The sequence below is a fragment of the Theobroma cacao genome, chromosome 5 (genome assembly GCF_053813885.1).
Source record: "Theobroma cacao isolate CCN51 chromosome 5, ASM5381388v1, whole genome shotgun sequence".
Taxonomy (NCBI): domain Eukaryota; kingdom Viridiplantae; phylum Streptophyta; class Magnoliopsida; order Malvales; family Malvaceae; genus Theobroma; species Theobroma cacao.
The window spans coordinates 5,643,258-5,669,003 of NC_142643.1; the positions used below are offsets into that span (position 1 = coordinate 5,643,258).

Sequence of the window (25,746 nt, forward strand, 5' to 3'; positions counted from 1 at the left end):
TCATGAACAAACCATAAACACAATACTTTAAAAAAGTAACAAGTTTACCAACTACTTACATTCCTGACTTGTTCAAGAGTGTATGATTTGGTATAAATACAAATCTTTTCAAATCTTTTTCTTTTCTTTAGTTTGGGTTTTGTTAAGATTTAAGGTGTTCTAAATTGCCATCTTTTCCTTCCCGTTCCTTTTGGAATCTTCTTACTGTCATTTGTGGATGAGACATTGGTTGTTTTTTGCAATATTCAGTGTCAAAAAATATGGAGAAAATTAAAAATTAGTACAATTAATGAACACAATTATTTAAAGAAATACTTAAAGAATCATATACTTCAGCTATTGGTTAGTTGATTATGGTGCATTTTAGCCATTGTCTTGCGTGGTAACAATGGCAGAAGATCAATGTCCTAGATAGTAGAAGCTTCCAACATCACAACCTAGAAATTATTGTCTTATTCATTGTATTCATCTCAAAACAACCAATAATTTACTCTTTTATTACTTAGTATTATATAAAAGTTAAAGAAAATAAAAAATTTCACTAATACCTTAAAGTTTAGGTTGCTTATCTTTGTTCTTTGAGGACATCCTTGCCTGTTGTGTCTATATAAATCACTAAGTTTACTAGTTATTTTCACTCTTTTTTCTTTTCAATTTTCCATTCCTTTTCATCTTTTGGCTTCATTTTTATCCTTCATTCTTTGCTTTTCTAGCTTACCAAGTAGCTTCCTAATAGTAGAATGCATTACTGGGTCATTATCATTTGTCCAAAATATTTTCTCCAAATTGGTTCCAATGAATGCTTGTAAGCCTCAACGTATTTTGTCTTTCTTGTTCCAATCAAACCCATAATTTTCAAGTCCTTTATCGTCATGGTAAAATGCATAAATTGCTTGAGGTCATGGAATACCATTTAATTCCCAAGCCCAACATGTGCATCGCATATCTATCAAACTTATGGTGTGTTGATCATCTCCATGAACCATCTCAAAGCCACCATTTTCATTTCGAATCATACAACAATGGAGTGACGTTGCCATATTCTTCACTAGCTTAATCAATGCATTTTGTGCAATGTCAGTTTCTCATTTCTTTACATCTTCCCCGTTTTCATGCATCTTCATCATCACCTTCACTCTTATTGCATCAGACATACTAATGATTGATTTAATTTTAGGATTTAGGATCTAAGAATTGTTATCTTCCATATCACACGCTAATCTTGGATCCATGTAAGATTTGCACTAACATTATGGTGGTATCTTTGAAGTATCATTCTTTGATCTAGGTGTCATAACTTTCAATTTATACAGTTGATCATTAAATTCTTTTAGACATGTTACTCTCACACAATTCCAAACCTGATAATTCAATTCATCTCCCTTCTATTTTTTCTACTATTTGGCATAAATTTGCTTGGCACACATCTTATACTCCACAAGTGGCATTATTTCCTTGATAATTGGCAGTAAACCCTGTCAAACATCCAACACCAATAAATTCGATCAAATTAAAATTATTAAATTTAAGGTGAAGTATGCATACAATAAATAAACATATAGTAAACATATATTATGGTTGGATTGAAGGTAAATAAAACCCCTATATATCTTATTTTTGAAATTGAGCCCATATATATATATATATATTATCTTACCCAAAAAGTGCCTAAATTATATTAATTTTTACAATTGAGTTCCTTCTATTTTTATTATAACAATAGAAACCGCTTAACCATATTGGATTTATAATTTAGACCTTATATTTAGAAAAAAAAAGTATAGATACAATAAATAAAACTCTAAACATATGGTAAACTTACATACATTTGCATGCCTAAGACCACAATTAATGCTCTCCATATGTAAACCCAACATCTGCCATCAAATTCTCCAAGAACCACTTCCATGTGGTCTTGCATTCCACCTCCACTATTGCCCATGAAGTAAAAACATTCGTTTGTTTTCACAAAGGGCGGAAGGTATGGCCCCCCAAAAATTTTTGAAATTTTTTAGTTATTATATATGTTCTTTTAATGGCCCCGAGAGTAGTATATTTATGAGGGCTGTGGCTCCTCCAAAATTTATGAAATTTTTTATTTATTATATATATTTTTAATGACTCACTCAAAATAATTTTTTTATTTGATAATTAATATCAATAAAAAATAATTAAATGATCCTACAAACTTTACTCAATTTTATCTTAATTTTTAAGTTTCCATGATATATCTTGGGCAAAGGTTAATATCATCAACCACATCTATCTGTGGAGCATCATTATCTAGTTGATGTATTCTTAGTGGCAATAGATTTTGAGATACAAGAATTGAATTTGAGATTTAATGAGCAAATTGTGAAACTTTTAACTTTAAGCATTGTTTTGGATGCTAATAGCAATTACAAATCATTCAACATTGATGATATCTGCAAGTTAGCAAAGAGTTTTTATTTTTAGGATTTCATGAAGCTAAAATAACTTCTTTTGAGGTTACAATTGAGGCATTACGAGCTTGACATACCTCATCATCAAGATTTTGAAGATATTTAGACAACTTTTGAATTGTGTCAGAAATTAGCAAAAGCATGAAAGTCAAGAAATTACCACTTGATTGATAGATTAATTCGCTTTGTTTTTTACTTTTCTTGCTTCTATAGAAACTATAGAAAGAGCCTTTTCAATCATAAAAATTGTGAAAACAAACTCTGGAACAAAGTAGATGATGAGTTTTTTACAGATAATTTAGTTATTTATATTAAGAAAGACTTTGTTAGGTTTTTCAATACATAGTCAATAATTGATGAATTTAAATCCAAAAAATATCGTCGATCACAACTTGTCTAAAAGACTATTGTAAGTCTTTATTTTTTGATTTATTTTTATTTACATTTTATATAAAATTATTATTTATTATGAATCTTTTAATTGTTGGTTAAATTCAACTTATTAATTTTAAAAAATTTTAACTTTTATTCCTTTTCGTCTTTGGCCCACCCCACCCAACAAAAATTGGTTAACTCCACCTTATTTTCACCCCTTCCTACAACCACCGACAACTCTCTTTAGCAAACACCTTTAAGAGAGCAACCACCCACTCCTGTAATAAACCTACATCCTTGAATCCACCATTCCTTACAAGCTTTAAAACATAAATGAAAGCTCATGAGCACTGTCTTCCTTTCTACGTTCTCTTTGCCTACTTAAAATTTTATTATGGTCCTGGGATTAGTATGCACCAACTTTATAGTACAACCCCATAACTTAGGATACTCATTTATGTAACTCCCCCTTTTTATGCTTGACAATCCTTCTAAGTTGTAACCCTTTAACACATGCTCATTGTGGCATACATTCTGAACCCTTTCCACATTACTTTTTTAAATCTCTAATAATCAAACTTGGATGAGATAATATTCTAGCCTGAAAATGTTTAGAGATGAATTCAGCAGTTAACAACTTATTCTTGTTGCATCTTCTACACTTTGTGCTCTTGGTGATATGTCTTAATACAAAAGTAATGGTGTCTAGAGTCATAGTTTGCAAACAACCTCCATAGAAAACTCTCCTCACAACTTACGCTAACTCTATGTGGTTCATTTTTCATGAACCTTAGTTGCACATCCTTTGCAAAAACACAATCCTTAACTTCTTTTCTGAATTGCTTATTGTTCTCAAATCTCATACCTAAATTGCATATTAGAATGACAAAATTAGGATCATACTTATATCCCATACATTTCATCCTTGCAAGAAGGTCATCATCAAATTGGACATCACTAGAATAATATCCAGGATCATCCAAGTCCATGATATTACTCTCATTTCCCTTGCTGTATCCTTAAATGCTCACCTTATCACAATCATCACCTTTGCGTATCCATATTCACTTTCATGCACCCTCCCATAACTTCATGAATTAGAATAACTATGTCTTCTAAGTCATCATTTTGTTTACTATTTTTTGTTTGAACTCTTTTAACTTTTGTCTAATTTCCTAGATTTCCTTATCCCCATTTTCAGCTTAAACTAATAAAGCATCTATTGATTCAAGTCATTTGCTATCACCCACTTTTCATTTTCGAAATAGACTTGTCGTCTCTTCTTTTCCTCGGTTCTTTTATCTTTTCCGAATCAATATCATCTATTTGGTCGATTTATCCCATCTTTTCAAAATTGATTTCTACTTCTCTTTTCAAAATCCAATTTTCAAATTTACAATCAAAAATAAGTTTCGGGTTTTCTGGATTTAAAGTGGTTCGATTTCACCAATTTTAGGTCTACGTTTAAAGTTCTTCCAAACTCTGGAAAAAACGACAGCATAAGAAACTAAAAAAGTCCACATCAGCCTAATGCCAGGCCTCATCAAAAGCCAGCCACCTCATTAATCACTTTCCTACGTACATATGCATCAAAGAAAAAACAGTCCCAGACGCATTCTCTATAATTATGTTCGGAGATTAACCCTCCATTGAGTAGAATAAAATAATACAAAATTTGAAAACTCTAATGAAAAATCAGAAAGCTCAATTAAGTACAACAAAAATATTAAAACTCAGCTGGAAAACCACTAGAACTTTTGTATCATATAAGCCACCTTTCACAATAAGCAGAAACCAAACAAAACAATCACAAAGAGCAGAAAACGTTGTGTGCTCCATTTCTTATGTTTCTTCATAGAATCTGGCCCTGGATTTGGGGCAGAAGATTTGAAATCATCTTATCTTAACCCTTTTTTTAATTTTCCGGCCATTTTCCAGAATCTTGCTGTTAAAATGATTCTTTCATTTGCAAAACACTGGAGACACAAATATCACGCATTTAGTTTGCTGGCAAGTTTCTGCCCCTGGATAATAAGTACGTATATGACAATCCGAAAAGGAGAAGGAATTTTTCCTGTGCAATTAGACTAGACGCTGAGCTGAGTCGATGGAAGCGGGTCACCAATAAAAAGTAAGGGCACCAACTTGCAAAACTCTCAACCTTGCTCCAAGGTGGCATTAGAGATGTACAAATAGAACCTTCAAATGAATTTTATGCACATCCTATCCTAGGTAGACTATAAAAGTTTGGTATGTCCGTTCCACTGATAATTCTTCTCAGCAAATTAATCCTGCAAACAAAGACTATGAGAACATGGACATCAAGATAAAAGGAAAACCTTTACAAAATGTCGTGAAAAATGCACACCACACAGCAAACACTCCATCCATGCTCTTAACAATGCATGCCAGGTTCATCTCTCTTTGAATATATTCCCAAAACATGACTGATTTGAAATCCAGCCTTTCTCCAAGAGCAAGATAAGACAGGCTCATTACATTACTCACACAGGAAATTGCAGGATGCACAGGAGCACCTCCTGTTACAAAATATATGTGATGGCTAAAACTACCTACAATACAACAAACTACAAACTATCTAATAAATAGGAACACACAGAAGACCTTTTGTCTTTTTGAATTGCTGAAACAGTTCTAAATAATTTAACAGTTTGTCATCCATGGTTTTGCCATAGCTAAGAATAATTAGAGGCCTAAGTCAAGCACCACTACTATGTTCAATTAATTGCTGAGTATTTGGATATTACATAGACTTGCATGATAATTGGCATACCTTCAATGCAAATAGTTTCCGACATTCAACATTGTCAAAAAAGAAGCCTCATGTTACTTCTCGTATTTTAACATTTGGGGAGCCCAAGATATTAGCAGCTGCTTTTCCAAGGTTACCCTTTGCATTTACAGCAGCTTGTCCACCGAAGTGCTTAGTATTGGTTGCTTCGGTCACTAAGATTGATTTCTTTATCTGCCAAAGAGAATGGACACCAGATATGTAAATTAACAACAAAAAGAAAGTTCACCAGAAAGCAACTATTTCCTATTGGCTCAAATAGCAAGCCCACATATAGCTTAGACAATGTCAAGGGCATGCCATCTGTCTCCTCACACAGTCATACATGTAAAAGTACAAAAAATAAATACATCTTTAGTGCTTATGCTATGAAATGGGAAGAATACTGAAGCCAAAACTTACAGCTGCAAGCCGCTCTTTGTGAATCTCATTTGTAAGCTGCATAACCAACAAAGCCACAATCAAGAAAAGTTGTAAATCTAAATCGACTACGGTTAGATTCCTTTTGCAAACAACTGCACATCCAACATCCCCTGTATGGACTATGGATAAAAGAGAACATTTTACCGGCTTTCTGTAAGTCTTAATCTCATCACCACAAAATCCAGGAAGAGTCATATGCCAGTTTCTTTCTGTATCAAGCCATAAAATAATAAAAGTTCAAGTATTAGACATTAAACGATGAATGAAAGACCAAAGAGGATAAATTTACAGAATATCTAACCAAGATGTAGAAGAATGTCTTTTGCTTCCAATGTATCTGATTTTCTATGCTTGGCCAGTGAGCATCCAAATGTAGTGATCTGTTGAAGAGAAAATTTAAAAAAAAAAAAAAAGGAAAGAAAGAACAAGGATTGGATAATGGTCACATTAGCTATTGAAAGTATAGAGAATGAAGTAGAAAGTACTGTATTAAATGCCATAGTGCACCCCTACAATGCAGTAGAAGAAACCAAGTCCACAGCAGAGACAAAAACAAAACATCCTAGTTAAACAAGGCAAATATCAGACAGAGAAAACCAGGAATTTAAGGTCCTTCTTTAGTATTCACGATGTGGAATGAAATTCATTATTATTAAAAATTTTGAACACATTTTTCAAAATTCATCAAAGTCCATGTTTAACTTCAGTTAGCTGATCAACCTATTCAGTGCAATAAATCACAAAGCACAAAAAGGAAATTTTTAGGTTCAGTTCATTTTTTCCTTTTTTTTTTTGGAAAAAAAAAAGGTAAAATCCATAAGTCATTCTTAAAATGTTTTCACATAAAGCAAAATAGGCTCAATCCAAGTAAAATAAGTTTTAAGAAATGTATTAATAAGAAAATCATAGTTGCAAAGTCCTTATGCATTTTGGAATCTGCCCAAGTGTACGTATGGTAAATTCTCAGAATAAAAGTTCCAGAACACTCACGGAATCCACAAAGTCTTCAGCAATGTCTACAAGAATATCTTCAACTTCAGGATCCAACTTCTCAGATGGATCAATCTGCTCAAAAAGAAAAGTCATATTCAAAGATAGAGAAGCATGAAACTCCATAAGAATTTTACAAGCACCAAAAAAGACAAATACATTGTAATCTGTAAGGAAATGCATGTTGCTAATACCTTGCCTGCAATCATCACTCAATAAATGCCTAGAGAAAATTGATATTCCCTAAATAAAATCCACCAAACATGAATGCCGAACATCCAGTGTCACTAGAATACTCGATAATAATCATGAATTTTATATTGCTCATCAACAGAGTCAAATTACTAACATAAATGTTGAAAAGGAACAACACAGTATCCTCCGCATCCAAACCAAGTAGATGAAAGGCATTTAGAGAGACAAAAGGGTATAACACAACATATTTGTGGACAAGAAGAGAAACATTGTTCAATGCCATTAACCTTTTTACATACAATACAACGTCTAGTGAAATTTAATCATTTCCTTATATGACATAAGATGCCGGATACCTTTTTATACAAGGAATAGACTCAGTGAGTTTTTAATCTTTAGTTCACATACAATAAGTTGGTAAGATCTTATGATCCTGTAAAATAATCCTAAGGATCCAAAATGCAAAACTAGGCCCAGTACTATTCACCTGGTTGACTAGATCATGTACGCTCCTTTTGCTAAGAATCCGACCACCAGACTCATCACTTTCTGTGATAGCTGCTTTATTTTGGTTTAGTGGCTGGACTATGCTTGGTTGTATCATTGCAAGAGAAGAAGGCTTTTGATTTGCAGACCCCTGGGCCCTCGAAACTTGCTGTTGATGGGGTAAAGATTGTGGGACCCTAGATTGTGAAAATTGCTGTCCGAAGTGCTCCTGCTGCTGATGTGATGGTAGAGGTTGTGGCACCTGTGGAGATGATACATGCTGTTGTTGTGAAACTGTTGGCAAGGAATGATGTTGTTGGGAAATATGTGACCTTTGCTGCAAGGATGGCGAGTTAATCTGTGGTCTATATGAAGGGGGCGGCAGAGGAGGCTTCCCTTGTGCCCCAGAAGACAGCCATGGCTGATTAAGGGATTGTGTAGTTTGTGGTGTACTTGGTGTTGAAGAACCTGAAGTACCAACAGCTGACACTCTCATAAGGCCATGCCCTTGGAAATTCTACAAAACAGAAAAAGGAAAAAATCAGTCAAAAACTACCAAAAAAACAGGCATGAAACCCAAATTTACCCAGTATTTCTTATCAAGGTGACAATAATAAGTTATATGGTACACGGTAACAACTTAGCTTTACAAATTCCTTAAAACAGCTTATTTCAACCTACCAATATGACACTCAGATAATGATGAAAACAAGAGAGAAAGGAAAGACACATAATTTTCCAAATTCAGCTAACATTTCTTCATCATTTCTTAAAATTCTAAAACATTACTTGAGACTTATATTGCAACATGTTGAACCGCTCATCTACTAAAACCATAGCAGCAAATAGAGGAAACACATAAATCAATGTCATTTCACATGTAAAAGTAGACAAATTTCCAAAGCCAACCAATAAACAAATTAAGTTAATCCTTTAACAGGGTACTAACTTGGGTGGCAGGGGACTGGCTATTTGTCGAAGAAGGTGGTCTAAGAGATGATTGTACAGGCCTTTGTTGATGGTGTGCAGAAAGTCCACCTGGCCTCATTTGCGAACTCGAACCAATTGATGATCCCACCATCCCCATTCCTTGAATTGGCTGCCTTGCCTATTAAAAGAGAGAAAAAAAAAACTAAATTTTAGCATCGAAACTTAAACTTGTAAATAAAAAGAGACCAAAAGGCTTAAAACTCTACCTGGGAAACATTGGAACTAGAGCCTCCACCGAAAGAATGGCCAAAGGAACCCGAAAAGGAAGTGGGCTGCGAGGGCGAAGGAGTTGGGGGAGAAGGGCTAGAATGCGACGACGGTACACCGATAGCAAAGCTGCCTCTGGGCTGAGATGAAAGAGTTGGAGAAGGGGACGACGAGACGGAGGGAGAAGAGGAAGAGAAATGGGTGAACTGGGAAGAGTGCTGTTGCCAGGGCCTCGAGAATGCGGTGGTGGTGATGGTGGTTGAGGTAGCGGTGGTGGGTCTGGGCTGAGGAGCGGGGACAGTTGGTTTCGGTTGCGGTGGCTGTTGGGGTGGTGGTGACGGGGAAGATAAGGGTTTTGGGATTGGGTTAGGGTTAGGGTTTGAGCTTGGGGAGGAGGATGTTGAGGGTGTTGCGGAGGGCGGGGTTGGGGTTGGGATTGGTTGTTGAATTTGAGGCGGTTGCGGTGGTTGTGGTAGTGACGGGGGAGGTTGTTGGGGTGGCTCGGTGGTGGAACTGGTGGGGATGGGAGTTGGGGTTGGGGTCGGGGTCGGGGTCGGGGTGGCGGAAGGAGGAGCCTTCGGGCTTGGCAGAGGTGGTTGTTGGTCCATGGGGCAGTGGAGGGAACTGAGGATTGAGGAAGTTAATGTTGGTGGTGCAGTGGAGATGTATCTAGCTCTGACATTTTTATGGAGCCGCTATGGGCTTAGCTCCTCTTTGTTTCTTCTCCCCTCGGTTAACGAGAAGAACAATCTTGATTCTTCAAGGCAGGGGCTGATATTCAAATTCCCACAACTATGCCTACTTCTTCCTACCTCATCTTCAAAATATATAGGCAAAAAATTCCTCTTGCCCTTTAGATTTGGTTGAAAAAGAGTTTAAGCTTATATAAACTCAATGAGAATTTCTTTAACTAATCAAAGCATAAGCTTTGGAGTTGAGTCTAAATAAGCTTGCCTCCAATGTTCTTAATTAAGGTTTCATAAATTTTGTCATAAGTATGATGTAATGGTATATAATGTGTTTCAAATAACTATACTTTTAGCTTTTGTCATATTTTTTTTATTCTCATATTTGATTATATATTTGTAGGCACAGCCACTTTAGCTTAAAACCATTAAAGCAAGGATTTTAGAACTCAAATTTTCACAAATCCTAATATTTTATAATAATAATTATTATATAAGTAATTATATTATAAATATGTAAAAATTAAGATAATTAATAAAATATCTATCTATTCTTAATAAATATCTATTTTCTCTCACTTATACATCTCTATTAATTTTCAACTATTTATCTCATTTTTTATTAAAAATATGTAAAAGTTAAAGTAACTAATAAAATGGTATATTCTCTCAATCCCATAATTATGTACCTAATAAATTTTAATTTTTTTGTCACTTTTCAATTTTCAAAATACTATTAATTCTCAACTATTTTTTCTATTTTTAATCAACTAAAAAAAATATATTAATGAAAACTTCTTTCTTCCTTAACTTCAATAAAAAAAAGTCTCATTTTCTTAATTTTAATAAAAAAATGCCTCATTTGAATATTTAGTTTTAGTCTTTGAAGATATTGAGCCATGATTATTTGTAGGGTTACGTAAAATCAATTTGAATCGAATCAAAATGAGTTCAATTTTTTCGGTTTAATTAAATCGATATTCAATTATATCAGTTAATTAAGTTAGTTAAAATGGTATTATGTGAGACATTGACCTTTATAGACTCGTAGTTAGTAATATACGCGATATCCCTAATCAGGGGTAATTTCGTTATTTCCTTACCAAACCCATAAAAGTAAGATTTTAAACAATATTATGACCTAAGTAGGCCTAAGGCATAAATGAATGGTGAAATTAGGGGTAAAATGAAAAGGAAACAAAAATTTTGGTGATTTTCACGGTATGGGCAAAATGGTCATTTTTCACCTTGGATTAAAATTTTCAATTTTCATGAACCCGAGTATGTCTAGACCATTATGTACCTTTTCCTAGTGTCAAAGGAGTAAAAAGATTGCACAAAGGATTGCATGAGAACAAGGTAACTAGTCAAAGGTATTTTCGTAATTTTAAGGGAATGGATAAGTTTAGCCTATAAATACCCTTCTTCCAGCAGCTTCTTCTCCCATTTTCCAACAACTTCTTCTCCCATTTTTCAGCAGCTTGTCTTCTTCTTCCTTTTTCCCTCTCATGTTTCTTTAAAACCTCCATGGAAGCTTGATATGGAGCTTGCATGATTTTCTCTCTCTAACTCTAGTTTTCATACTTTTGAGCCATTTTGACTAGAACCCTTGTATTCTTTCACTCTCTCACTTCAAAACCCATGGTAAAGCTTATTTCCATACTTTCTCTCACTAGATGGGCGTTTTAGAGAGAGAAAAAGAGAATTACCCCATTTATTTGGAAGTTATTGGAAGGGAATTCAACTACAAAGAAACCCAAGGGTGAGTAATGAACTAAGCTCGATTTTTATCTGTAAAAAACGGCTAGTAATTTAGATTAAGAGTTGTTTTATTGTTGAGTATGTTCATTACTTTTTTTGTGATTAAGATAGTGAACATAGATAGCCATTTAATGTGATAATTGAAAGCTAGCTAAGAGATAGCTTTTAGGGTTCATAGTGTGTGAATTGACCTATTGCTTATGCTAATGTGATCCTAGGTTCTAATGAAGTCCCATCCTTCCAATTGGATCATTAAGGGAATTAGAGTCAACTAAAGACTCAACAATAAATCGGTGAGTGGACTGCCTATCAAAACTATTTTGGGAATGTGATTGTTTTATACAAAGTGTTTGAATGATTTTATACAACTTTTCTTAAAAATGAGTGGTTTGGGAACAAGCTCTTGAGAAATGGTTTATGTTGTGACATGTGACTATTATTAATTCTTGCACTACCACATTGTGTTGATATATATGTATGAATATATTGTTGTGTAATGACATTGACTCGACTATGTGTGAGTAGGGAGTGCGAATAAGCCGAGGATGACTCGGTTATGTGCGAGTAGAGAGTGCGCATAACCCGGTGATGACCCAACCATGTGCGAGTAGGGAGTACGCATGAGCTGATGATGATGATGATGGGATGGTGTGCATGATGATGATGGGTATATGTATGCATATATACATATGTAAATATGTGTGTTATAGGAAATTAATTAGTAATGGTATATGGTTGTAATGCATGTGAAACTTGACATGTTAAACGGTGAAAGATTGTTATGCGTTTCATGTTGGTTTGGACATTTCAACAGGGTGGGTTTTCTTTGGGAGAAAGGAAAATTTTTCATTGGTGTCCTGTATCTCGCTGCAGCTAGAAACTCTCGGGTTTGAGAACTTTCACCAAAACTGGTTCTCGTTGCAGCGAGAATGAATTTCGCTGCAGCGCGATAGTCATTGTAGCTTCTCGCTGCAGCGAAAAGGAATCTCGCTACAACGAGAAACTCTCTGTTTCATCAGTTGAATTTTGTTACAGCGAGAAAGAATCTCGATGTAATAAGAAACCTTCTGTTTCTGGGTTACAATTTCGCTGCAGCGAGATTCAATCTCGCTGCAACGAAAAACTCTCTAGTTTTGTCCTTTATCTTGTATAATTACTGCCCTATTTTTAACTTCTTTGCTACCATATCTGAGCATAGACTTCCAATATTAAGGACTAAATGGGTTAAGTTTAAAATGTGGAGGTTTAGTGAGAAACCCTCGGCCAGTTGAGAAACCCTCATTCGGCTAATAACTAAATTCCAACGTCGCTGCAACGAAAATTCATTCTCGCTGCAGCGAAGATTCATTGCCGTATTTGACTTGCTTACGTATCATTGAAGCTTTCATTCTTCAAATGGTTCGTTATGTATGGGTTCATGATTTTCAAATGATCAATCATTTAAGGGCCTGATGAGGGTTTTTAATATGAATGAAACTAAATTGCATTGTTTTGAAACAAGTGCATCATGATTTTAAATTCTCCCTTGTTGTTGCTTGTTCCCTTCTTTGTTCACTCACTGGGTTTATACTCACCGTTTTCAACTTCATGTTTTCAGATCATGAGGCAGCTGGTAATTAGGACGAGGTGTCCTTGTAGACTTGTATCCATCTTTTGGTAGGTGTCACGGTATTCAATAGCTGTACAGTCGTCCGAGTCCCTCCGTTGGAAGTCGAGTATTATTTTGTTTTGTATAGACGAACCTAATGTAAATTGTTAAGATACATGTTGTAGACAAATGTATATACACTTGTTTAGTATGCCAGTATGAGATGGCAATGTGTAGTATTATTTTGATTCTAAGTTATGAAATGTGACTTAGCAGTTTATGATGGAATGATAAACATGTCAGACTAATAGGCTTGCTTGAGCTTAGTGGATTACGTCCATTGGCCCCATGCGCCGGTCATGGCCCGAAATTTGGGTCGTGATAATATTAGTTTGATTTTCGGTTTGGAATTTTTCCAACCAAAGTAATCAAACTAATCGAAACTCATATAACTTATATATTGAGGGATACTTTGAATTTCTTTAAATGTTGAAATTTTGAGACTATTGTTGTTGGTTGTTGTATAAAATGTTGTTAAATATTGTGGAATGTTGTTAAATTTGTTTGAGTATGTTCAAATTCATATTTAAATGTGTTCATTAAATTTTAAGAAAATGACCTTAAAGTGTTCAAGTTCGGTTTTCGACAACCGAATCTAATTAACCTAGATAGTTCAATGTTTGGTTTTTCGATTACTAAAGGTACTTCAATTCAGTTTCAATTTTTCCATAAGATGAATTTGATTTTTCAATTTTGAGATTTTCAATACCTATTGTACAACCCTATATATTTTGTAAGAAATAAAAACCTATCCAATAGATCTTACAATTTTGATGTATCAAAATGAAACCAAGTATATTGTCAACCAAGTAAACCAACCTAATTTACAGATTGTATATTGTCAACCATTTATAATGATAATAAACTCTGTGTCTTGAGAAACAGAAAGTAATTTTGCTTCAAAATCTTTTTCATATTATATAAAATCTTTTAAATTTTTATAAATTTTTTTAATAACCCTCTAAAATAATATTTTATTTAATAATTAATACAAATAAAGAATAACAAAAAAATTTTATATGCTTGACTCAATTTTAAAGTTTTTTTAATTTTTTTCTTTCAATTTATATTATTATTATTTATATTTATTTATTTATTTTTATTTTATTTACTTCTAAATCTCTATAGATTTTCTTTCACAAATTTCTATGAACTATTAATCATATTCTTTTTCTTTTTTTTTTATTATGTCATATGTAAATTCTATTTTTTACTTGTTATGTTTTTTTTTTCTGCTATGTGGATTATATTTTCTATTATTTTTATTTTTAAAAATAAATAAATTATTGTCACGACCCGGTACTCCCCTCGAGCCCGTGACAACCGCCGCGGTGTCCCGGTAAACACTTATTGCCCTAAATGTCAACCCGAAACCCCGCAAGGCTTTACTATCAGTTTCTCTGTTCCCTTGTGAGCAACCATTGTCAAATATCGTGTTCTAAAAGATTTTAAGCTGTTTCCAACTTTAAACAAATAAAATATTAATTTTTCGTCTCACAGGGGTATTTTTGTCATTTTTTTTAAAAATTTTAAAACTGGCTAAAACGTAATATACAAGTACCAAACACACAATTCATATTCAAAATGAGTTTAAAAGTCTAAAATCTTCATTTAAAACGAAATTATGGTTATTTGAATATAATAAGAAAATAAAAAAAATATTAAGTAAAATATTCTATTTTCTTATAAAACAATATTTATAGAGTTATACGTGAATAATTTTTATAGCGTAAAAGCTAAATAAATTTATACATACTTAAATACAGTAAGCCAAAATATTTAATTTAATTTACAATAACAAGAGTGCCCCTGAATAAACAAAAGTAAAGAGGACTGTGAACCTACAGTTTGGAAAATGCAGATCCCACTGTAGTCCTCGATGAGATCAGCTATCTACAGTCTATACTGAACCTGAAATGGGTGGAAATGAAGGTGGTGAGATTATAAAATCCCAATGAGTAAACAAACATCATCATAAACATCTAGAGTTGAGTACATGGAGACAATAAAGTAAATCATCATAAACTGGGTTATAGCATTAGAACACATTTTGTTCAAAACACGTAAAGAGGCTTATGAATCTCATAAAAATCTAGGCTTGTGCCATAAATTCATTCTCGGGGACACCTTGGCCGAGGCATCCTACCGAGACCGCCAAGGCTATTAAAATTCACATTTCACATAAATCATGTTTTTGTTTTGAAAATATAGCCGTTCCTTGGCGTTGGCTGAGTTCCCCCTCACGTGGTGGTTTAGCGTGAAGTGAACCCTAAACTTTACCCCAGGAGATACCCTACGCGCCTCTCCGTTCGAGGTAAGAATATAATGGGGTTTACCGTGCCCCTCTAAAAGGCTGGTCCACAGAAACCCCCTACTGCAGTGATTAATTAATATATAATCCACCATATAATAAAACTCAATAATATGATATGACAATTTTGTAATTCGTAGTTTTTCAAGGTAACCAAACAATTCGCATTTCAATACAATTGCCAACTAGCCAATCATGCTCGATTTATCATAAGCCAGTTAATTTAAACAATCAAATTGCCACAATTAACAGTCTCCGTGTACTCTATTTTTCAAAATCACTATTAATTTCAAAACAATTTATAATTTAATTTCATTGAAACTCATTTATTCATAAAACATGAAAATTTATCTTTTTAAATTCCTTTTTCCATAGAATTCATGAAAGCATTTAAAAACCACCCTAGATAATTAAAATGACAGTAAGTTCACTCACTATATCTAGAATGCAGACTTTTGAAGCACTCTGTCTACTGGTCCTCGGATGCAATTTCCTTGCCTTTATCGGAGGACTCACCACCTTGACACAATACAAAATCGAGAGTTTCACCAAGTTGGTACTAAATCAAAATTAAACTAATTTAGATTACCAATGCATGATATGGAATGCAAAAATGCACTGGTAACTATTTAAACCCGGTATTGGCCTAATTCGTCTTATCACCCGATTAAATTCCTAACGAGTCCATTTAAACTCCAATTTAATTCTTTTCAGTTTCTATACCTCAATTGCACCCAAATTAACTTAATGTCCCTCAGTGTGGTGCAAATTATCAGTCCCAACAGTAAATTACGAAAATACCCCTAGTGGGTAAAAATTCGTATTTTTGCTCTAAAAATTCCCATTATTTTTCTAGGCTCATAATTCATCATTCCTTAACCAATTCTCCTAGAATAAAATCAAACTCATCCTCACTCACTACATGGTAAATTCAGCCATTAATGGTTGGGGGAGAAAATAAATTCTTTTCTTGTTGTTTTGTTTCTAAATATGCTAAACTAACTAAAAACACTAACATAAATTAAAATCAAATAAATCCAACAACTTTCTCTCTCCTAACCCATTTTTTCAGAATTGAATTCATCATGAAAACATGTAATTTAATCATGGAAAATAAAGAGAAATGCTTGGGAATAAGAAAACTCAAGCTTAATAGAAAAAACTCACCTTTTTCACTTAATTTCCTTGAAAATTCACACTTTTTCTTTGATTTTCTCTCTCTAGGGTTTTTTTTTGTTTTCTCTCTCTTCTTGCTGGTTTGGCCGGCCATGGGGTGGAAGATGGGCTGATTTTGTGCCTTTTAAAAAGGAAAATAATAAATTAATAAAGGCATGACACATGGCATCATGTCATTGGCCCGTTTTTAAAATTTTAAAAATTTAAACATTTTATCTCCACCACATGTTTAGTCAAGGGTCAAAGATGAAGACAAAGGAAGACCATGTGCTGAAAAAAATATCCTGGTGGTGGAAAATTACAATTTTGCCCCTGAGGTGGCAAAATTACCATTTTACCCCTATACTCCAAATTATACCGAAATTAAAATTTTTCACTTCTAAACCTCAAATCATACTTCAATAAGTCAAATTATACTCTAATAAGTCAAATGGGGTCAAAAAAATCTTTTCTAAAATTCTCATTTTGTCCCTAGGTGGCAAATGACCATTTTGCCCCTAGTTAGTGAAAATTTCGATTTGACTCCAAATTGATCCTCAAACTCCAAATTACCATTTTAAGTCATCCATGAACTGTGAAACTCTTAATCTCACCTTAAAATTCCTATTTGATCTAGCTCGAGGATTAAATAAACTTTGTTGTACCTCTAGGTACAATACCGACTTTTGTAAATTTTTCGGGACTCTCCTAGCATGCAATCATGCTATCATCACATGTATGTCATGAATAGTATTTTATAAGGTCGGGCTTTACAATTATTATGTAATTTTCAAATATAAATTGTAGTGTTACACTATTGTTTAGAATTTCATCAACATATAATTTTATATTCAGAATAATCAATTCATTCTAGCATGCATGTTGCAAACTTTAAGTAACAAGGACATACATATAAATTAATAGAATAAAATAATTATATTTCTTTCAATACAAATTTATTTATTGTATATATTTTTAAAAGCTTTCAAAATAGTATTTTATTTAATAATTAGTTTCAATGCAATTTTATTTATTATATATATTTTTAATGGCTTTCAAAATATTTTTTATTTAATAATTAGTTTTATTTTTCAAAGTGTTTGATAAAATTAGAGTCATTATGGTTAGCATATTACTAGTTAAGCCCAACAAATAAATTATAAATTAATATATTAAGCCTATCAAATTTTTTTAAAAAATGAGTATACTAATCCAAACCTATTAAGTTTTAATATAAATCTAAATCTATTATAACATGTTATATCTTAACAGTCTAACCTAATAATCTATCATAATATATTATATCTCAATAATTCAATCTAATAACCCAATATATTAATTAACAATTTAAGAGGTAAATAGAAAATAAGAGGATAGTTAGAACATATAAAGTAAGGAGGTAATTTATTTAAATTTGAAAAATTATTTTCTTTTCCACTATTGCACGCAAAGAGTGAGAGAGACTCATTTTATAGTTTCATACAGTCATATATATAAATGATACCATCATTACTATTAATGTACATTTGTTGTGTGTCAAATATTTTTTGAATTTTATTTAATTTTTTAAATAAGTATAATTGAATTATATATAAAATTCTCTTTAACTGTTTAAAATCACTTTCTATTTGACCCTCCCTCATAAATACTCTAGTTCCGCCCTGCTCATCGTATGACATCCTTCTCCCCATCAGTCTAATCCTAGTAGCCAAATTGTAGATAGGAAATGTGTTAGTTTTAGCTTTAAACCATCCGTCATGGTTCAATGGCATTTGCAAAGGAGATTACATATTTCCGTTTGTCACCAATAGAAAATGGGGGAACCTATTAGAAATTCTCCAATCAATTGAAGAAAAATTATGAACAAAGGAGATTGACTGAAATAAAATAATTAAAATAAACCTTTATCCATGGAAATACAGTGAATATGTCAAATTGTATATATGGGTTTGATTTACCAAGTTCATTACATCAAGGGACAACATATTTTGCAGGTAGCTAGAAATAAAGTTTGGTCTTGTCACTGAAGGAAATCATCCACCACCATGAGCCTTGCGGACGAGGATTATAAATACTTCTCTTTATCTTTCCAAACTGAAGCTCCTCTTGCGGTTGATAGAGAGATTCTAAGGGAAAAAAACGATAGGAAGAATAAAAGATGGAAAATCAAACTTCAAACAGCCACACAAGTATACTGCAGGCGGAAAAAGCAAAAAGAAGGGAGGCATGGGAGTTGCATGAGGCATAACTATGGGGCAATAAGATTTTGATTGGTTTTGACTTTCCAAGGTTCAAAGTTTACCATGGCAGTCTTGGGACATAGAGCTCCCAACACTGCCACAAGCAGCTCCTTTTCCTCGATCCCTCATGAAGCTAAGACTCGTCCCTAGATGGCATATTTTCATCGTTAAGCACTTGGTATTGTACACTGTGGTTCGCATCCTCGAGAAGTGGTGCAGGGACAGGATCCTTCTCACTATCAGAAAAAACAATGACAAGGGTTATTTTGCATATGATGAAACAAGTTAATGTTTTACAAGGATTAAACTTACGTCGTTGAATAGATGACGAGTCCAACGACTACAAGTGCAAAAGCAAGAAAATATAGCCAATCAACCTGCAATGTGAATCATGAAATTTCTTCAGGTGACACTACTTTCAGAGAAACCAAAGGCATTATGCTTACACGATAGTTATAGAAGTGCATTAATTCCAATAATTCATAATCCAGAATCAGCGGGGAATCAATTTGAAAACAATACCTGCTGCTGATAGAAAAGGATGCGAACGACAACTGCCCACATATCAGACGTGAGCAGAGAGAGATTAAACATTGTGGCCCCACTCAACTGCAAGTAAAATACCTCCCATTAGTGACTGTAACCATGGATGTTTCTTATAGAAGGTCATCTCTAAATGTAGAGGCAGCTTCATTATTTATTTGTAGTTGCATTATTAGATCAGCTGTCGTCTTTTCCCTTCATATAGCCATGAGAATGGGATGATGAAAAAGATGATGATTACAGTGGAAAGAAATACACATTCCTAAATAAACTTCACATGATGTCAAGTATTATCCACTGAACCATTACATTCACGTTGTTTAGAATTCATTGGAAAGGACATGGCTGCAAAGCTAATCAGTTTAAATAAGAAAGAAATTCACCTTGAGAACGAAGGGCGTGATTGTGTAGAACATGAAACCTGACAAGGTGTATCCGATTCCGGCTAGCATCTGAAAATAAAAAATAACATAAAATGACATTTTGGCAGAATAAAAGAGCATGTATTTGGAAATGAAATAATGGGAACAATCATCTAGGACACCTACAATGCAATGGCTAAATCACAATGCCTTTCCTTTTCAATCCCATTTGAAGCTTGAGTGCCAAATGCAACATTATATACAGTTAATTATTGCTGCACTAGATCAAGCATTTTTCTTTTTCCTCATTAATATTTGTCATCCCCTCAACTCTGTATTATTTTCTGATGGAAAAAAAGAAAGAAAAGTGAAAAAGAAAGAAAGAAGGAGAAAAATGAAAAGAAAAAAAAAGGAATAATGATAAATTCCTCTTCCCTTTTGGATGTTTGTTTTTTGATTGCTGTTTTTTTGGGACTTTGGGAACTTTGCTTGCGTTTCTCTTCCTGTGTCAAGGTTGTTTTTTTTCTCTTTTTTGCTACCTTGTGCGTCTTGTCTAGTATGTGGATTTTGGCCTCGATGGTTATGTTTTGATATTCCTCTCTTTTCGCTGTTTTTGATCGTCCTCGTTTTCTCCTTCAGTTTGGTTCAATTTCCTTCTTGTGTTTGATTTGGTTGAATATTGTCTGTCTGCGTCTGCCTCGGGGGTTTTCTGATGCTTCTTTCTCCTTGTTATCGCCTTTTTTTTTTCCCTTTGTTTTTTCTATTTTGTTTACTTTAATTTTCCACGGTTTGTTTTGTTTTGTCTCATGAAATCCCCGAGCCAGTTTGAATCCGGAGGAGTTTTGCTTTCGTCTCGTTTTTCCAGTTTGAGTCATTTGTCCTATCCTTTCCTGTGCTTTGGAGGCTTTTCCTTTCCTCTTGTCTTGGGTTTCACTGTTTGTCTTTCCCAATTTCCTGAGTTGATGATGCTTTTCATTTTGACGATCTTCCTCGCCATTGACGTTGGAGAAAACCTGATCAGAAACTGGATTTCGGTGGGCCTCGCTTTTGCTGCTGCTGATCTAGTCCTTCTTAATGGTTGCTCGGATCTATCTCATCTTTGACCAAAAGGGATGAATCCAGTCTGTTTGATGAGAATGCAAGGGCAGCAGGGGTTTTTCCTCCTGTACGAGAGCTTGATGAAAATGTGGAGGGACATCTGATAAAGCAGGCCGAAGCTCGTGTCTCTTCTAAGTTTTTTGGGTTCATTCTGTGTGCCACCTGCTGAGGATGACAGGGATTTTCTGGGATCCTGATTTGGATATGGATGTTCTTTTTTCTTTCGATTTTTACTGGTCTTTTGGGTAGGTTGGTTCAAATGTTTCCTTGGGTGCAGCTTAACTCTTTTTGGTTAGGGGCTGCTTCTTTTTGTTCTGAGGATGATTGCATCTGGAGTTGAGTCGTTTTGATTGGGTTGTAGTCACAGTTCCAAGTTCTGTATTTAGCTTTCATGCCAAAAGCAGTCTTTTACCAGATAAAGCTCAAGACTCAATATGGCATTTTAGCTCTTCTATCAATAAAACACCAACTTTCAAAAAAAAATATTTGTCATCCCCTAAAGTCAATGTAGTTCACTACTCCAAGTAGTTGTTGCTGGCTTAAGTCTTTTAGCAAGAATAGAGGGTAATATCATAACATCAAACATTATGAAGCAAACTGATTGCTCTTTCAAGTGGCTGCATGATTGGATTTGGATTTAACTGTAAATCATGTGATTCTTTATACATTTAAGTTTTATATCCTTCATTTTCAGGAATCTCCACTAGCACTCATCAAGAAAAGAAAGAATCAATTGTTTGTATGTTAACTTCTTAAATTTGTCCTAACAGAAGGAACTGATACGTGGAAAAAGCTACGGCTAAAGACATGATTTTGTGAAAGCATTGAAAACAAGAAAATGGATTACCCTACAAGAATAGATTACTTACAATATCTGTAGACCACGTTACTGATTCCAGGCTCCTTAGCTCAAATATGGATCTAAGAGAAGGTTATGGAATTAAACAAATATTATATTTAATGTATATAGAACGATAGCATGTAAGATAGTTGAGAGGAATGCAGAGTTTCAGATGCATTGAAAATTCATATATGTATCTTATACCGCCTAGAAGAAAGGATACAACTCCACACCACTCACTAGCATGCCAAAAAGACCAAGCATGGAAATCACTTCAACACGGTCTTTTTTCTTAACACAAAATTCCTGCAATTTAGAAATGAAAAAGAAGTGAAGTCAAATGATCAAAGAACGTAACTTTTGAAGGATCAAATCAAATCTGGCACCAGTGGTCTTGCATAAGAAAAATAGAAAGCAGATCACTAAGATGAAAAATCTTAGCTCCCCTGGTTTATCCCACTGACATAGAACTGCCCTTTGGAGAATTAACTGATAGAGTAAGAGTTCATAGATCAACCAACCTCCCCAACATTGCTCATGGCAAAGAAGAGTGTGCCAGAAATGACAAGTGCATCTCCCAAAAGAGGTTTTGAACCATCTGAAAAATGGGAATATGACTGAGAATGAGATATCATATTATTACTAAAGTTATTGGTGCAAAGAAACAAGTACCTAAGTGCAGAAAAATAGAACTGCTTCCATTAATGTGCCAATTACGGATCAAAGCATCCATAAAGAAACACCAATCGAAACTAATACTTTAGAACATTACCCAGAAAATGGACAGAGACCAGACTGAGAGTAGAAAGAATTTTACCTCCACCACCCACCCCAGCATCAGAGAGGAGCACTAGACCAAGACCAAGCACACAGAGAGCTGCACCAAATAACTGCCATAGAGAATATCTGGTGCCTATGAAGATATATGTAAGAATAATTGCCCATACTACGGTCCAGCAGTCCAACAGTGTCACACTAGTGATTGAGGAGAACTGGAATGCTTTATTAACTGCATAAAAGCAAAAGGAAGGCTCTTCATTGCGGTGATTGACAATTCAGTATAATTCAGGTAATATCTATCCAAATCAAACCCCACTCTACCATTATTTTTCTATTCAGAACATGCGCTACGACAAAATCAGCTGAACTTCTGAATTATTGATGAACTTTGTGAATTACTTTTAAGTAAAAATAATTTGCTTAAAAGTTCATACACTGATACATATATGTGATGGAAGATGCAATGTGTGAATCAAAAGTTTCCCAATCCAATTATCCTACAGATATCTCACTTACAACTGAGACTGTGAGTCATACCATGCCATTCCTTATATGCAGCTTCCTCTCCATGGCATGACTCAACTCAGTACTTATAATTCGATTATTATTAGCTACCACATTAATTTCTAATTTCTAACCAGTTATGAGCCATCTATCCCCATCACCTCGACCTTCATATAGTTTACAATTCCCAGCTTACACATTTTATATGCAGACTGCAGACACATATTTACCTGATTTTTTTCGCCTCTTAAATTAATCCCTCATGCACTACTAAGGCCATAGGCCATAGCATGTATGTATTTTGAGAGAATATGAGATGTGAACAACTAGTAGTCTAGTACTCACCGAGGTAATTTCCTTGGACATCAACAAAGCCGAGGGCGAGATACCAATACCAAGGAATCTGCAAACAGAACAGGATTCAAGTTTCTTCATCAATTCTCAGCTTGATTACTATTTAAAGGTTTAAACTAAGAACAACAGAATTTTAAAAATAAATAAAAAAACAGGTTGCTGTATGTAATATATTAATGCATATTACCAGTACCTTTATCGTTTGCACAATGAAATGTCAAACAAGCCAAAAAAAAAAGAGAAATCAGTTGGGATGGTTTTCTGTTTCTTTCTTCCCCAAATAAATAAATAAACAATTAAAATTACTCTAGTCTATTTTGTCATACAATGACAATATTCAGTAACCAGAGAAATGAATATGTAATAGCATCCATTTGATTAGTGGAGTTGATAAGTGATTAATAGATGATTACCCTCAGCTTTTGACCCCTGTACAGCAAGATGCTACCATAAACCACAGCCAAAGTGAGGTAAGTGAAGGAAGACTGAGTGATAGGCGCATCAACACCTAAACAAATACCACAATAAACATTAGCATACAAGAATGTAAATGCCAAATTTATGTGAACCTCCCAAAACCAAAAATGGAATCTAAAAGTTAACAAAAGCAGAACAAAGACCATGGAATCTAAAGTACTGGGGTTTAGTTGACTTTACCGAGACTGGCTATTAAGGACGAAGTAAAGCTCATAAGTGCAAGAACAAAGGAAACAACTTGACCCAGAAAAAGTCTGTACAAATTGTGCAATGTTACATGGCTTTTGAACCAGCTGCCTGCAGCACTCCAGCTCATTTTCTCAAAATTTGTTTGAGCCAAGTTCTCTAAAAAGCTTGAAGCTCAAAAGGAAAGAAATAGTCAAAGTAGGTTAGTTGGGTTACTGTCCTGGCCGTGAAAGCATAAGAAAAATGATGTTACATCAACGGATTAAAAAGCTGATTTTTTTCAGTTCCACATGCAGAGATCTGCATCTTAGCTACCATTCTTGGGTTCCTTGGAGTTTGGGAGCCTGAGAGCACGTTCTTAATAGGTTCGAGAGAGAGCTGCCTCACCCAACTGTTACCGTTGTTAGTTGAAAGTTACCGTGGTTGCACCACGTGACACTGTCACTGACAAGAATTTGGATTTCTGAGCAGGAAGCAAGATCTTTTCAGATTATATTTGCACGTTCAATTGATACGAAGTTATCAATAGTGATGTATACTAAATGATACAATGCTAACATAACAGTAATATTTTCACAAAAATAAAAGTTTGTTATCATACATATCATCGCTAATATGATTAATATATAATTTGGAGAGTTGTGATTAATTTTTAATATTAGATATGCAACAATTCGTAACAATCATTTTTTTCATTATTGTTTAATATTATTATATTGATACCAAATATTGAGATATGTTTGATGCGCCAAAGGACATAGGGAAGAAATAAAATAATTATTTCTAAAAATAAAAAAAAAACTATTATGTAATTTGATTTATAACATTAGAATCAAATAAGAGTTATTATTTTTTTTAAAGATTAGGAATTATTATTATTATAACTTATTATAATATTTTGCTGGCAAAAATTGTAAAACCCGACCCTATAAATACATGTCATGACATACATGCATTGAGTAGCATGTTATTATGCTAGGAAAGCAAATAAGAAAAGACGAAACCCGATATCGTACCTAACGGTACACTTGAGTTGATTTAACCTCGAACTAGTTCAAATAGGAATTGTAGGATGAAATTTAATATTTTATAGTTCAGGAATGACTAAAAATGATTGTTCGGAGTTCGAGGGTTCATTTGGGGTAAAATTAGAAATTTTGATATTCAAAGGCAAAATCGTCATTTTGCCACCTAAGATAATAATTTGATCATGGAGTGAAAATTTTGATCAAGATTAACTATTTGGAGTATAATTTAATGATAGGAAGTGAAAAAGTTTAATTCTGGTGATTTTTGGAGTGTAGGGGCAAAATCGTAATTTTGCCATCCATGGACAAAATTTGAGATTTTAAGAGAATTTAGATCAAATTTGAGAAATTGGAGAATGGTATGAGTATAAGGGATGAAAAATATGTCTATGGGCAATTTTTCAATTTTTGGGGTAAAAATGTAATTTTTGACTTTTACGGGGGCAAAAGTGTAAATTCCAAAAATTACTCCACCGAGACTTTGGATGAGTCTGAGAATTTTATCTAAGCTATGAATATATGAGACAAGTGTATGGTGAAAATTTGGAAACAAATGGATGAAATTTTAAAAATGGGCCAATGGGAAAGTGACACATGGCATTTTTAATGAAATAATATTATTTTAATGAAAAGTCAGCCATTTAAACCCAAATTTTGAGTGCTGGCCGGCCATAAGGAAGAAAAACAGAGGAAATAGAGAGGAAAGGAAGAAGAAAAGAAAAACCAAAGAGAAACAAGAAAATTCAAAGAGAAATTCACGGTTTTCGACCGTTTAAGCGTCTAACGGTAAGATTTTTCGATTTTAGCTTGATTTCTACCTTTCCTATGCCTTTATTTCCATTTAGCATGC

The 25,746-nt window shown here is 33.9% G+C and overlaps 2 protein-coding genes across 2 annotated transcripts; both read right to left on the reverse strand.

The window, feature by feature from the left end:
• Positions 1–4,507: 4,507 nt before the first annotated feature.
• On the reverse strand, positions 4,508–9,801 carry TAF12 (TBP-associated factor 12). The gene is made up of 9 exons (XM_007027627.3): positions 8,922–9,801; positions 8,675–8,833; positions 7,727–8,242; positions 7,045–7,119; positions 6,356–6,434; positions 6,199–6,263; positions 6,034–6,069; positions 5,614–5,805; positions 4,508–5,110 (listed from the first exon to the last, which is right to left on the reverse strand). The coding sequence occupies exons 1-8, from the start codon at positions 9,528–9,530 to the stop codon at positions 5,662–5,664; spliced, it is 1,683 nt and encodes a 560-aa protein (XP_007027689.3). The 5' UTR covers positions 9,531–9,801; the 3' UTR covers positions 4,508–5,110; positions 5,614–5,661.
• An 8,555-nt stretch (positions 9,802–18,356) lies between these two features.
• Positions 18,357–24,185, reverse strand: LOC18598205 (uncharacterized). The gene is made up of 11 exons (XM_018122477.2): positions 23,863–24,185; positions 23,619–23,713; positions 23,197–23,254; positions 22,385–22,576; positions 22,089–22,165; positions 21,791–21,873; positions 21,596–21,647; positions 19,650–19,718; positions 19,246–19,332; positions 19,036–19,100; positions 18,357–18,959 (listed from the first exon to the last, which is right to left on the reverse strand). Exons 1-11 carry the CDS (start codon positions 23,996–23,998, stop codon positions 18,857–18,859), a joined length of 1,017 nt encoding a protein of 338 aa, XP_017977966.2. The 5' UTR covers positions 23,999–24,185; the 3' UTR covers positions 18,357–18,856.
• Between the last annotated feature and the right edge of the window lie 1,561 nt (positions 24,186–25,746).